A 14,991-nucleotide genomic window follows, 5' to 3' on the forward strand; every position below is an offset into this window, starting at 1 on the left:
CAAGGAAAAGAGTGAATTGGTGGGGTGGGGGTAAGGAGATAAGTGCAACAATGAATGATTACATTCAAATAGTGCAAACACTCTTGCTCTCCTTTTTCCAATCACTGACTAATCCTGTGGACCCTGCCAAAAGAACAGAGAAATCTGTTTTGGAAGAAGTACTCCAGAGTATTCCTTGGAAGCAAGAATAGTAAAACTGCATCTCACATACTGTAGGTATATTATTAGGAGCGACCTGTCCTTGCAAAGGAAAGCATCCTGTCGCTTGTAAAAGTAGGTCATCAAAGAGAAGGAAGACCTCTCAACGAGATGGACTGCAACAAAGGGCTTAGGTTCAGCAGAGATTGTGAGAATAGGATAGAACTGGGTTAAAACTTCCATCTACAATAGGATCACTATGAGTCCATGTGTACTCTATGGAATCTAACAATAGGCAACAACTTCCAATTCTACCCATCCACAGAAAAGTCTACACTTTTGTGAACAGATTAGAAACCCCTCTAGATGTGACCAGGGCACCCAGAGGTTCTCCAATAGTAGCTTCTGAAGTTTTATCATTTTGCAATTTGGTGAGATTTTTATCATATCTGGGATTGCTTGTACGTGTACAGTTATCAGATGCGGTTGTTGCTGTCAGGTGCCATCCAGATGATGACAAGGACTCACTGGGACACTAAAAATAACAGCTCTGAACCTTGCCCTATCCTGCCCCATCCTCATAATCTCCAACATGTTCTCCAACAATGTGTCAATTTATCTCACTGCGGGTCTTCCTCTCTTTCACTGATCCTCCCCCTTTCCCAACTCCTTGTCTTTTTCCAAGAACTGGGCCCTCCTGACAACGTATACAAAGTATGTGAGATGTTTCACCATCATTGCCTCTAATGGACACTTTGGTTGCACTTCTTCAGGATGCGGCAGTCTGTGGCATACTAAATTGACTTCACCGTGATAATTCACAAGTATCAGGTGTTCCTAGATTTTCCTCAAACACTGTCCAACTTTGAGAGACACAGGAAGCAACTGAAAATATCAGGGTTGTTTTATTAAGTCTGCCTTCATCTTTAAACTTGTATTATCCCAGTAGAGTTCAACAAGATAGAAATCAACAAATGCTGGTAAGGGTGTGGGGAAATTGAAACACACATAATCCCAGTTATTATTGTTACATGCCATCCTGTCAACTACCACTCACAGCAATGGATTTGAACCCTGCCCTGTCCTGTGCCATCCTGACCATCTTAACACACTTGAGCCCATTGTTAGTCACTATGTCAATCTCTCTTGCTGTGCATCTTTCTCTCTTAACTGACCATCCTTCCAAGGCTAATGTCCTTTTAGAAGGACTGGCCCCTCCCAACACCATGCTCAAAGCATGTAAGATGGACTTTCACCAGCTTTGCCTCTAAAGAGCACCCTGCTTTCACTTTCTTTAAAATATGCCTATTTGGATCACTACCCGTGGTGGCTGCTCTTGAAAGTACCATTAGTATTGGTCACATTTAATGAGGCCAATTGGCTGAAAGAGTCTCTACTAAGGTACTCAGAATGGTTTCAGATCTAAAATGACAAACACAAAGCATCTTCAGTCAACACAAATCTTGATTTTTTTTTTTAATTTGAGGAAACTGAATTAGGGAAATAAATGCTACCCTATGAAAAAAAATTATGCCTATTTGGGGGAGGGGAGGAAGGCCTATTTGTTCTTTTGACAGTCCATGTAATATTCAGTACTCTTCTTTAATACCACAACTCAAGGTATCAATTTTTCTATCGTACTTATTTACTGTCCAGTTCTCAGATGTACAGCAAGTGACTGAAAAGACTATTGTCTGAATCAGGAGTATCTTAAATCTTCAACACTGCTCATTAGTACTCCAGAGAGGTCCCTAACAGCAGATTTTCCCAGAGCATCAAATCTTCTGATTTCTTGACTACTGTTACCAAAGCCGTTCTTTGTGAACCCAAGTAGGATGATACTGTTGACATCAATGTTTTCTCCACCTGCTACAATAACTACTGGTCCAGTGTGAGGAGTTTTGTTTTCTTGATGTTGAGATATAATCCATATTTAAGTCTGTAGTCAGACTTCCTGCAGCAAAAAGCTCCAAGTCTTCTTCATTTTAAGCAAACAAGTCTGCATCAACTGCATGACAAAGGTTGTTGATAAGCCTTCCTACAATCTTGACGCCACATTCTTCATTATAAAGTATGGCTTTTTGAGTTATTTATTTAGCAGATTTAATGAGTATGGAGAAAGAATACAGCCCTGGTGCACAACTTTTCTGATTTTAAATCATTCAGTGTTCCTTTCTTCTGTTGGGGCAATAACCTCTTGGTCTAGATAAAGGTTTCATATAAATACAATTAAGTGTTCTGGGATTCTCATTCTTTTTGATGTTTTTAATTGAGAATAATTTGTTGTGATCCACACAGTCAAATGACTTTGCATAGTCATTAAAACACAAATAAGACATTATTCTAGTATTTTCTGCTTTCTACCAAGATCCATCTGACATCAGCAACGATCTCACTGGTGCCACAGCCTCTTCTAAATCCAGCTCAAATGTCTGGCAGTTCTCTGCTGATTCACTATTCTAGACATTTTTCAAAATCCTCCACAATATTTTGCTTCCATGTCATATTAATGATGTTGCTATTGTTGTGTACTATAGAGCTGGAACTGACCCATAGCTGACCCTCCAGTGGGTTTTCAGAGACAGTTACCTGCACGGGAGGAGATTGCCCAACCTTCTCTATTAGAGCGGCTGGTGGCCTTGAACCGTGTGTCCTCAGGACTGCAGCACAGCTTCTTGCCACTAGGCCACCAGAGCTCTACATATTAATGATACTTTCACATTCTGTTGGATCACCATTTTGGGGAATGGGAATAAATAGGTCAAGAAGGACTATAAAAGGGTACAAACACTGCAGAAAATAACCTAGCACATGCCAAAAGAAGCTGCACCTGAAGGGGGGGGGGCGGGAGACAGACACAGACACACACACACACAACACACACACGACGACGACTATGTTCATTGTAATATTATTACAATAACAAAGGTATGGATACAACCTAAGTTGCCAGCAACAGATGAATGGATAAAGAAACAATGTTACACAGATACAATGAAGTATTTTGTAACATAAAAGGAAAATTAACACTTAACAGAAAGGAAAATTAACACTTAACAGAAGCACTGTACAACATGAACGAACCTGCAGGACATTTGCTGAGTAAAGTAAGTCAGTCACAGAAGGACAAGTATTATCTGACTATAAAAAGTTATAGAATGATGTTCACAAAAAAGCATTCCTTTTTAGTTATCAGAGATAATAGAAAATAAAATATGCATAGAAACAATGTGGAAAGGGTGTTGTTACAATATGGGAATTGTAATTAATATCATAAACTCTGTATGAATGACTAAATAGAAAACCAACTTCTCTGAAGACTCACCTAGAACAAAATTTAAAAGGAAAAAAGAATGGGGAAACAACAGTTATATTACAGAAAATTAAAGAGCAAAGCAGAACAGAATAATATGCCACTCATGTAAATGAAAGCAATATCTAGAATTAACTCAGTTAAAGAGAGAAATAGCCCAAGAGAAGAAGCATATAAGACTTGAACACATATTTAAAAAAAGATAAACTATAAAATGGCTAATAAATACACAAAAATATGTTCAATCACATTGTTGCTGCTGCTGTTGTTGTCAAGTGTCACTGAGTCAAGTATGACTCACAGTGACCAAACGAACAACAGATCTGAACTCTGTCCTATTCTGGCCATCCTCATCATCTCTGACACAGCTGAGTTCATTGCTACTGTGTCATTAATTTTTTTTCATTGCCATTACCAATGAACTGGAATCAACTCATGGCCGAACCGCCACTGGATTTCAGAAGCCAGAAATTGCACAGGAGACTTTCCATCTTTCTCCTTCAGAGTTGCTGATGGATTTGAACCACCAGAGAAGCATGGACTTTAGGGTTGCAGTGGAACTTTATAGGAACTACACCATCAGAGATCCCTCACTAGTAAGTTTGTTGTTGTTATGTGGAATCAAGTTAAAAATTATTAGTAACTGACCCTTTAGTGGTTCTTCAAATGCTGTAAATCGTACAAGAGAAAACTGCTCATTCTTTCTCTCTCAAAAAAAGCTGGTAATTCCAAACCACTTGTCTTTAGCTGCTATCACAACTCTTTATCACTAGGCCATCAGAGCTCCTTTACGAATAACTAAGAAAATACAAAATGAAATCCTAATGATGCAGATATTATATATCTATGTGACTATTAAAAGTTAAAAGGAGTAATACCAAATGCTAGCTAAGTTATAGAAAAGCAAAATATTCTAACACAGCTAATGAGAATATACATTATTAACAAGTCTTTGGGAAATAAGTCAGGTTTACCCAGTAATAGTGTAGCTATGTTTTACTGCAATTTTACTCCTATGTATATTCTTTAAGAAAACTCATGTACAAACCGGGAGATCAGCCCATCTATCAACTGATTTATGACAAGGAGACGAAATCAGTTAAGTGGGCAAATGACAGCCTTTTTAACAAATGGTGTTGGTAAAACTGGAAAAATCTGCAAAAGACTTAAGCACGACCCACACCTCACTCCATACACAAAAACCAACTCAAGGTGGATCATGGACCTAGTACTAAAACCAAGGACTATAAACTTCATTAAAGAAAAGCTTGGAAGAACTTTAATAGTCCTAATCTACAACATAAACAGTCTTCCAAGTATCCTGAAAAACCTACAACCAGGAGAAGATAAAATAGATGAATGGGATCGTCTAAGAATCAAATCCATAAGCACATCCAAAAACTTCTCCACTAGGGTAAAAAGGGAAGCCACAGACTGGGAAAAAGTTTTTGGTAATGACATATCAGATAAGGGACTTATATCCAGAATTTATAAAATACTTGAGCGCCACAACAAGATAAAGGTAAATAATCTAATAGAAAAATGGGCACAGGATATGAACAGACACTTCACCAAAGAAGATATTCACATGGCTAACAAGCACATGAAGAAATGTTCAAAATCCCTAGCTCTAAGAGAGATGAAAATAAAAACAACTATGAGATATCAGCAAGCAACAAATGCTGGTGAGGCTGTGGAGAAACTGGAACCCTTATTCACTGTTGGTGGGAGTGTAAAATGGTGCAACCACTGTGGAAGGAGGTATGACACTTTCTCACAAAGTTGCAAATAGAGATACCATTAGACCCAGCAATTCCACTACTGGGAATATACCCAAAAGAGACCATAACTGACATCCAACGAGATATATGCACACCTGTGTTTATCGCGGCTTTGTTCACAATAGCAAGGAGTGGAAAACAACCTAAGTGCCTATCAACAAACAAATGGATAGAGAAGCTGTGGTATATTCACACAATGGAATACTATGCTGCATTGAAAAACAAGGAACTCATGCAATATTAATCAAAATGGGTAACCCTGCAGGACATTATGTTGAGTGAAGTATCTCAGTCACAAAAGGACAAATACTGCATGGTGCTACTGTAAAACAAGACTGACCTCGGGGTTGGGGGGACACTGAGAAAGATAAGTTCAATAATGTATACTGCATTGAAACAGATGAGGGAGAAAACTCTTTTAAAAGGGATATGTGATTAGGTATTTTTGTCATGACAGGTATCTAGAGTGAAGACTACATAGTGGAGTGGACCTGGGGGAGGCTTTGTAAAACAATGAAAGAATTTTTGTTTTACTTTTACAAGAGGGTAGCGTACTAGAGGGGAGGGTTGGGAGGAGAGATCTGTGCAACAATGAATGAATGGAAATCAACGTCTCTGTAAATTTTTACTGAAATTAATAATAAATATTTTTTTTAAAAAAACAACCCAAAACTCATGTACATCCACAATAGGATAAGAAATAAGAAAATGATGAGTGAAATAAATCCCTAATACCATATGGTCCCACTTGCATGGGAAAGCAAAAGTAGAGAGATCAATGTTATTATGGCAATAAGGGACAGGCAGGAGAAGAAAGGGGGATTTGTACCTTGAGGACACAATGAGGTTCCGCTAATCATGGTGAAATGATTTGGAAAGGCATGATGGTGGTGGTGGCAGTGCCAGCAAAAAAGAATGAACATGGTGAACTGGGAAATGTGTTAAATATATTCATAACATAATTGAAAAATATTTTTAAATAAAGTTTAAAAATCTTCTCTAATCACAAGACTATGGTCACCAGGAACTCAAGGCTGGAACTTTACTTATCCCCATGGCTCAACTTTCAGTCTAATGACAGAACTATGAGATAAACCACAGCAACAGGGAAGTACAAACACATAACAACCAACAACCACCCAGATCAAAAGAGTAGCATATGGTCAGGGACAAAGGTCAGCAGGCAGAAAGGAATATGACAGGAGGAATGGACATGCCATTACAGTGAAGGGTATCTAAGCAATGACACAAATAAAAATGTATAAGAACTGTTGAACCTGTAAACTCCCCTAAAGGCTGATGTTTTTTCAAAAAGTCTCTGAAAGAAGCTTATAATTTTCTGAAATTATTACATTTTTTTTCCTGCAAATTATTTGGAATGTTTTATATCACTATTAGATTAGAACTTTATTTGTTCCCTTATTTATACAGTCAGTAAATACTGACTATTAACTAAAAACAGAAAACTAAAAAGGAAATTCCTCAACCTGACTAAAGGTATCTATAAAAAAAGTCTGAGGCTAACATTATACTTTAACAGAGAAAAGTTATCTCGTGCAATCGTAATCAAGATAAAGATGTCTATTCTCACCACTCTTCATTAACAAGGTACTGGATATTCTAGTCAGGGAAAACCAGAAAGCATCCAGAATTATTATGTTCCCTATAGTGACTCTATGAACAACAGCTCTAAAATATTTTATCTTGAGCCAATTTCACTGTCTCTGACACATCTGCCCCCATTGGTAGTCACTGTGTCAAGCCATCTCATCCAGGGTCTTCCTCTCCTGCACTTTTCCAAGCATGATGTTCTTCTCCAAGGACTGGTCCCTCCTGGCAAAATGACCAAATTAGATGAGACAAGGCTTCAAAATCCTTGCCTCTGAGGAGCAACCTGATTTCACCCTCTCCAGATCAGACCTGTTTGTTCTCTAGGCAGTACATAGTATGTTCAATACTCTTCTACAGCACCATAACTTAATGGTGATCAATTCTTCTTCTACCATCTGTAGTCCCTGTCCAGCTTGCTGATGCACAGCAAGTAACCGGGAAGACCACAACTTGGATCAGGTGTATCAGTGTACCTTAGTCTCTAGGCTGACACTGTTGCTCGTTAGCATTCTAGATAGGTCCGAATGCAACTCGTCTTTTATCTCCTGACTGCTGAGGCCAAGACGGTTTCGACTGAAGACCCAAGCAAGATGAAATTGTTAACAACCTTAATCTCCTCTCCATCTATCATGATGTTACCAATTGGGCTGGTATAAGAATCTGTTTTCTTGATGCAAAGCTGCAATACACATTCAAGACTTGACTTGCTGCAGCAAATGCTTCAAGTCCTCCTCAGTATTGGTGAGCAAGGTTCTATCATCTGCATAAGGCAGACTGTTGATGTCTTCCTCCAATCCTGATGCCACGTTCTTCAAAGATGCCTCCTGAATGATCTATTGCACCTATAGATTGAAAAGGTGTGGAGAAACAACATATCCTTGATGTACTCCTTTCTTGATTTTGAACCATACAGTGCTTCCTTGCTTTGTTAATACAACAAGCACAATCAAGAGTTCTGGGATGTTCTTTCAGAAAAGAGAAAAGCAACATTTTCTCCATTCACAAAAGACACAATTTCGTATATGCTGTTATTGTGTGCCACTGAGTAGGAACAGACTCGTGGCTGGCCTCTAGCAGATTTTCAGAAGCTATAAATCTCATAGGAGGAGAAAGCTCATCTCTCTCCCACAGACCAGCTGGTGAATTGCAACTGTATGCCTTTAGGATGACAGCTCAACTTTTTACCATTAGACCACAAGAGCTTAGAAAATCCTATAATCCACTAAAATCTAGAGCTAAAAAAAAGTTCATCAGGGAGTTCTGGTGGCCTAGTGGCAAGAAGCTGCACTTCAATCCCAAAGGCACTTGGTTCAAATCCATCAGATAATTTGATGGAGAAGGAGAAGCAATCTCCTCCTATACCAGTCAGATCTGATTGGACAGTACACACCACACACACACACACACACACACACACACACACACACACACTACCTAGAAAAGGGCCCAGTCTATTGGAGGGGCCATCCGGGGCTTTGTGGCCAAGTGGCTACAGCAGGAGCTGATGATCCTCATGGTGTCTGGCGACAAAAGGATTTCTGCTTGTCCTAAATCTGACAACCTTTTTTAAATGGGTGGAGACCATCCATGGAGCAGCTGGCACAGTATATGGAGACCTGAAGTAAAAGCTTCCCTAGAGACTAACCTTACAACATGCCTGCAATGAAGTTCCTCACTCCATGCTTCCATCCCAAAGTGGACAGTGAGGGTAATATCTGCCTAGACACCCTAAAGGACAAGCATTCTGCCCTGTATGTCATCAGTACCACCTTCCTCTCCATCGAGATCCTGCCAGAAGAACCCAAAGAACACCTATCTTGCTGAACTCTGGAAAAACCAACAGCAAGAAGTATTTACAAGAAATCTACCGGAAGCAAGTTTCTAACTAAAAGCCCTGATTTTGTATATCCAGCCTCTCTCCTTGTGTTGTCTTTTTTCCCCTTACTTGGCCTGTTCTCTCCTGGATTTCTGTGTAAAATTCAGTAATTAAAGGTATAGCATAAGTTTTGTTTTATTAAGTCTTTTTGTTGAGCCTTATGATGAACATATTCAACAAATAGATTTTGGGTTTTTTGTTTGTTTGCTTTTCCAAACAAAGAAATAGATGGAAGGAATGAATACAAAGAATCACTCTATCAAAAAGAATTGGTTAATAATGAAAAACTCCAGAAAGTACTGTATGATCAAAAGTCAATGGTAATGAAAGAAGTTCAAGCTGCACTGAAGGAATGAGCAAAAAATAAGGTGCCATAGATTGATGGAATACCAACTGACATGTCTCAAATAACAGATGTAGCCCTGTATGTGCTCACCAGTCTATGTCAGAAAATTTGGAGAACAGCTGCCCACTTGGCCAACCAACTAGAAGAGATCTATATTTGTTCTCATTCCCAACAAAGGTGATCTAGGACAATGTGGAAATTATGGAATAACATCACACGCAAGCAAAATATTGCTGAAGATTATCTTTAACTGTCTAGAGAAAAACTGATAACTTCCAGAAGTTATCTGGGTTTAGATGAGGCCACAGTACCAGGAATATCATTGTAAAAGCATCTCCTTCAATCTTAACAAACTATGGCTAACATTGAAAAGAATGGGAATCCTAGAACACTTAATTATGCTCATACAAAATCTATATGTATACCAAGAAGCTGTGGTACAAATGGAGCAAGGGTTTAAAATCAAGAAAGTAGATTAAAAAAAAAAAAAGAAAGAAAGTAGATAAGTAGATTAGAGGAGCTCTGGCCTAGTGGCAAGAAGCTGCACTGCAATCCCAGAGATAAGCGGTTCAAATCCACCAGATGCTCTGCCGGAAAAGGAAGGGCCATCTCCTCCTGTACCAGTCAGATCCAATTTGACAGTACACATACACACACAAACAAAATAATTAAAAAAAATAATAATAATAATAAAAAAGAAAGTAGATTAGTGATTGCTTATTAGGGTGAGGGTGTAGAAGGAATTTATATAAAGAGATTGAGATGATGACTAAATAGTACAGGGTTTCTTTTTCAGATGATGAATATGGACTATATTTGCTAAAGATATCTGAATATATTAAAAAAACTTTGAATTGTATATTTAAAGTGGATTAAGTGCACAGCATGTAAATGTTATCTCAATAAAGCTGTTAAAAACTGACTGGCTACCCACTTCTGAAGTAGCAGACCACTGAAAATGTTAGACAACAAAAAAACTGACAGAATATAGTATTTTCCAGTTAAGTAATAAATGTTATAGCCTGTTAAAATAACATTCAACCAACCAACTTCAGTAATTATTTATAAAGGAAAAAAAAGAAATGTTTAGAGAGAAGACCCAGCCCCTAACCTGCATGGTTGAAAATAACATTACCTGTTCTCAGCCTTCTTGCTTTTATTGCCAGGACTGGAGGATCTGGACCGCCGACCCCGGCTTCTGCTTCTTGAGCGTCTCCTATCTCGACTGCGAGATCTTCTTCGCTCTCGGCTTCTCTCTCTCTCTCTACTTCTGGAACGTCTGAAAAGAAGGCATTTTTCATTTATTCTATGCATAAATGGAGATCTTATTTCAGATCACAGTTCTATATCATGATTAAAGAAGCTTCTTAATTATTACCATTATTATGGGAACTCCACTGGCTTAGTCTGTAAAAAGCTTCATTGCTAGACCAAACACCATGCCTCTCTGGTCATTCAAATCCACCAGTCTCTCCTTGGAAGAAAGATGGGAAATCTTCACATGCATGATTTACAGCGTCCAAAACCTCACCAGAGGGTCAGCTATGAATCAGTTCCAAATCACAGTAATGACTGATCATAATTAAAGGGAGAGGTTCAATTAACTGTAATAGCTAAATAAGAATAGATAATTTTTACAATGTTTGTTAAAAACGGTAATAAAAACAATAATGTTGTTGTTGTTTGTGTGGGTACTGTAGAGTAGGAACCGAAACATAACTAACCCTCCAGTGAGTTTTCAGAGGCAGTTAATTGCAAGGGAGGAGACTGCCCAACCTTCTCCCACATAGAAGCTGGTGACCTCAAACCATGTGCCTTTGGGATTGCAGCACAATTTTGTGCCACTTGCCAACAGCTATTAAAACTCTGTATCTGAGAGAAGAAAATATAATTTTCAAAGATAAGTTTTAAATCTAAATCTAAAGATTGGTAAGACTGGGATAAGATCACTGACCTAAAACCTGTTTTTTGTTGTGTCACTGTTTCCAGCTCATTGTGACCCTCATAGAACAGAGTAGCATTGTTCCATAAAGTTTCCTAGGCTAGAGGAAGGTGTGTTGAAGTCAGTGAGACTGGCTCGCTGTGGGTCACAGGTGACTCAATGGCACATAAAAACAACAATAATCTACACATGATAGTTTGACACATTAACAGTAAGAAATAAGACAGTGCAGGGCAAAGCAATATAAAAATTTGTTGATCATTTAGTCGATACGAGGTACCGTCAACTTGACAGCACCTAACAACAACCTTCACAGGAAGACTGTCAGCTCTTTCCTCCTGTGGAGCAACGGATTGGTTCAAACTGCTGACTTTTCAGTTAACAACCAAGCACGTAAAACTATTGCATCACCAGGGATTAAAAACACTAACTAGTGACGTGGTCCAAAGCCAACCATACTAACTCTCTGGTTCTTGGCTTCCTCATTTATAGACACTTTACAAGGTAATCTCAAAGTAGCCCTTGTTCTAAAATCTTGAGTCTACATTCATATCAAAAAGTAAAAAAATCAATCACATTGTAATAGATAAAAATTTTCTCCAACTAGCGCATATTTTGTGCTCTCTCCTTCAAGCATTTGAAGAAAATAAAGTCAAAGTTCTTTCTGTCATCAGTTCATAAAACTTGTACTTGTCTTTTTTTATCTGACTTAATGAGAAATTGTTTCCCAAATTTATTTTTGGTATGAGGTAGGTCAAACTGTTCTTCACTTTCAGAAAATGTTAAGGCCGTTAACTAATGCCAGGAAGAAAAAGTACAATAATAATTAGGGTGCTATTTAGTTCAAATCTAGGACTCAACCACACCATCAACTCAATTCCAACTTACAGTGATCCTACAGGAAAAAGAAGAGCTGCCTCATAGGATTTCCAAGGTTGTAAATAAACTACAGGAGCAGACTAAGACTTCTGTAACTTTCTTCTGCTAGAATTAAACCACTGACCCATTAGTTAAACGTATTAACAGTTAGTAAACACATAATCCACGGCACCATAACAAAAAACTGAGTCACTTACAACTCAGCCATTTTCTATCTGCACCAAAACTGTAAATCTTTATGAAAGGAAACTCCCTACTTTTCTCCTTCAGAGTAGCAACTGACATTTTTCAGTTCACAGTACAACACGTCACTCAATATCTAAGAGCTATTTAAAATATTTTAGACAACACCCATTTCTTTCTCCTGCTCAGTTTAGTGGCGGTTCTGAACAGGGAACAGCTCTCTTGGGTTCTAGTTAAAACAGAATCCTCTAGCCAAACCTTCTCCTTTCTTTTTTTTTAAATTTAACATTAATTTCAATGAAAATTTACAGAGACTTTGGATTTCCATTCATTCATTGTTGCACTTTTCTCCCCTCCCAACCCTACCCCCTAGGACAGTACCCTCTTGGAAAGTAAAACAAAAATTCTTTGTTTTTGGGGGGATGAACGCACACATCTGTTGATTTTGTTATAAAAATAGTCGCCCCCCCCAAAAAAAAAAAAATTCTTTGTTTTACAATCCCTCCCCCCAACAGGTCCACTGAACTAGGCAGCCTTCACTCTGGACTCCTGTCATGACAAAAATACCTAATCACATATCCCTTTTAAACAGTTTTCTCCCTCATCTGTTTCAATTCAGTGTACATTATTGAACCCATCTTTCTCAGCCTCCCCCCAACTCCAAGGTCAGCCCTGTTTTACAACAGTGGCACCATGCAGTATTTGTCCTTTTATAACTCAGATACTTCCATTGTATTCCATTTTTGTGAATATACGATAGCTTCTCTATCCATTCGTTTGTTGATAGGCACTTAGGTTGTTTCCCACTCCTTGCTATTGTGAACAAAGCTGCGATAAACACAGGTGTGCATCTATCTCGTTGGATGTCAGTTATGGTCCCTTTGGGGTATATTCCCAGTAGTGGAATTGCTGGGTCTAATGGTATATCTATTTGCAACTTTTTGAGAAAGTGTCATACCTCCTTCCACAGCGGTTGTACCATTTTACACTCCCACCAACAGGAGATAAGGGTTCCAGTTTCCCACAGCCTCACCAGCATTTGTTGCTTGCTGTTCTGTTAAATTTTGCTATTCTGACTGGCGTGAGATGTTATCTCATAGTTGTTTTGATCTGCATCTCTCTTATAGCTAGGGATTTTGAACATTTCTTCATGTGCTTGTTAGCCATGTGAATGTCTTCTTTAGTGAAGTGTCTGTTCATATCCTGTGCCCATTTGTCTATTGGATTATTTACTTTTATCTTGTTGTGGTGTCTTTCTCTCTTTTTAATACACCTCTCAGGGGTCTTTAAAGATTCTTTTGGGTGAGAGGAGATGGCTTAGTTTCCAACTTTAAAATATTGCATGGGAGAGTTTTCAGTCTAGCTAAATTACTTCTTTGTTTAATCAAATAACCTAGGGTTTAAAATAGAATGCTTGTGAAAATCAAACTCTCTGTTGTCGAATCAATTGTTGTCAAACTCACTGCAATCCTATATGACAAGAGAAAAACTATCCATAGGGTTTCTATGGCTTTAAATCTTCAGGCAGCCCACATCTTTCCCTCTGAAATAGCTAATAAGTTCAAACTATAGAGTTTTCAGTTAGCAGATTAATTTTAACCACTGCACCACCAGGGCTTCAAAAGCTTTTCACAGGACCATTAAATTCTAATTCAAAACAAATTTTTTGCATGAACTCAGTCTCATAAGGACAAAAACAACCTAAGACCATTATTGTAAAAAACAGAAAAATAACTAATAAAATGTGTATTGGAGTCCAAGAAAGGAAGGGGTGAGAACAGAGTGGTGAAGGTGGACAGGGGGTAAAATCACAGAATCGCACAATTCAAAGTGTGGAGGGAGGGAGTAAAAGGGAAAAATCTGGCAGGGACCTGGGCATAGTTCAATAGTGATTAAGTTTATAAAACATAATGTTGGGGAATGACTGTATGAAACACAATGTGAATGAAGGAAAATGAAAGCACAACGTATAAAAATTCTGTATGAAAACCAATTTAAAAAAAAAATTTAAGTAAAAAAACAGCTAATTTTTTTAAGAACCTAATTTATAACCAAGTTGCACTGCCAATGTAGAGGTGGCCAATTTGAATCCATCAGCTGCTCCACAAAAGAAAGATGAGCAATCTCTTCCTGTGAATTCTACAGCCTCTGAAAACCCACAGGAGGCTCAGCTATGAGTCTATTCCAATTTGATGGTGCATAACAATTTATAATTACTCTTTTATCAATTTATATCTTACCTCAGACGCTTCCTGTCTCTTGACCGAGATCTTCTTTTATCCCTGCTACGGGATCTTTCTCTCCTTCTGTCTCTGTCTCGACTTCTAGACCGTCTATCATCTCCACGTTTACTTCTTTTGTCTGAGGGAGAACGACTTCTAGATCGACTTCCAGAACGTCCACGTGATGCTGATCGCTTCCGATAGTGGCTAAAATGTTGTTAATTTAAAAATTAATTTTAGCTCATAAAATCTCATATTTTATTTTACACATTGCCAAAAACATCAGCAGATGAATCTAAAGCTTTAAGGATTCCTAGCATAAATATTTTTAAACTGAAATGAACTTTCTTGTTACAGCACATTTAGAGAAAACTGTTGAAAGAAAGAAATAAAGCAGAGAAACCTGAATCTTTAGGCAGAGTGAATTTAAAAATATACAATATGTGTAAAAGAAAAATAAAACCACAAAAAGAGTATGTCAAGTGATGCTATGAAGAAAAATAGAACCTAAAAGAAAAAAGAAAAACAATATGGGGTAAGAAGTATGCTATTTTATACTGAGCAATGAGAAAGCCTCCATGATAACAATAACATTTATTATGGAGGCCTGAAATGAAATAAAGGAAAGAACTCTATATAAGAACATATGGGGATGTAGTAACAAAGCTTCTTTTTTTATATACATATATATATTTTTTTT

General features: G+C 37.9%; 1 protein-coding gene and 1 pseudogene across 1 annotated transcript in view; one reads left to right on the forward strand and one right to left on the reverse strand.

The window, feature by feature from the left end:
• The window catches only part of DDX46 (DEAD (Asp-Glu-Ala-Asp) box polypeptide 46), a 70,138-nt gene that overhangs the window by 51,458 nt on the left and 3,689 nt on the right, over positions 1–14,991 (reverse strand). Inside the window, exons 2-3 of the mRNA XM_006888058.1 lie at positions 14,310–14,498; positions 10,201–10,344 (exon numbers count right to left, since the gene is read on the reverse strand). Of these exons, the coding sequence (XP_006888120.1) occupies positions 10,201–10,344; positions 14,310–14,498 (333 nt within the window). The remainder of the gene's footprint in view (positions 1–10,200; positions 10,345–14,309; positions 14,499–14,991) is intronic.
• On the forward strand, positions 8,348–8,741 carry LOC102849888 (annotated as a pseudogene).

Source organism: Elephantulus edwardii, unplaced genomic scaffold (genome assembly GCF_000299155.1).
Source record: "Elephantulus edwardii isolate Elephantulus edwardi_28Jun2011 unplaced genomic scaffold, EleEdw1.0 scaffold00064, whole genome shotgun sequence".
NCBI lineage: Eukaryota > Metazoa > Chordata > Mammalia > Macroscelidea > Macroscelididae > Elephantulus > Elephantulus edwardii.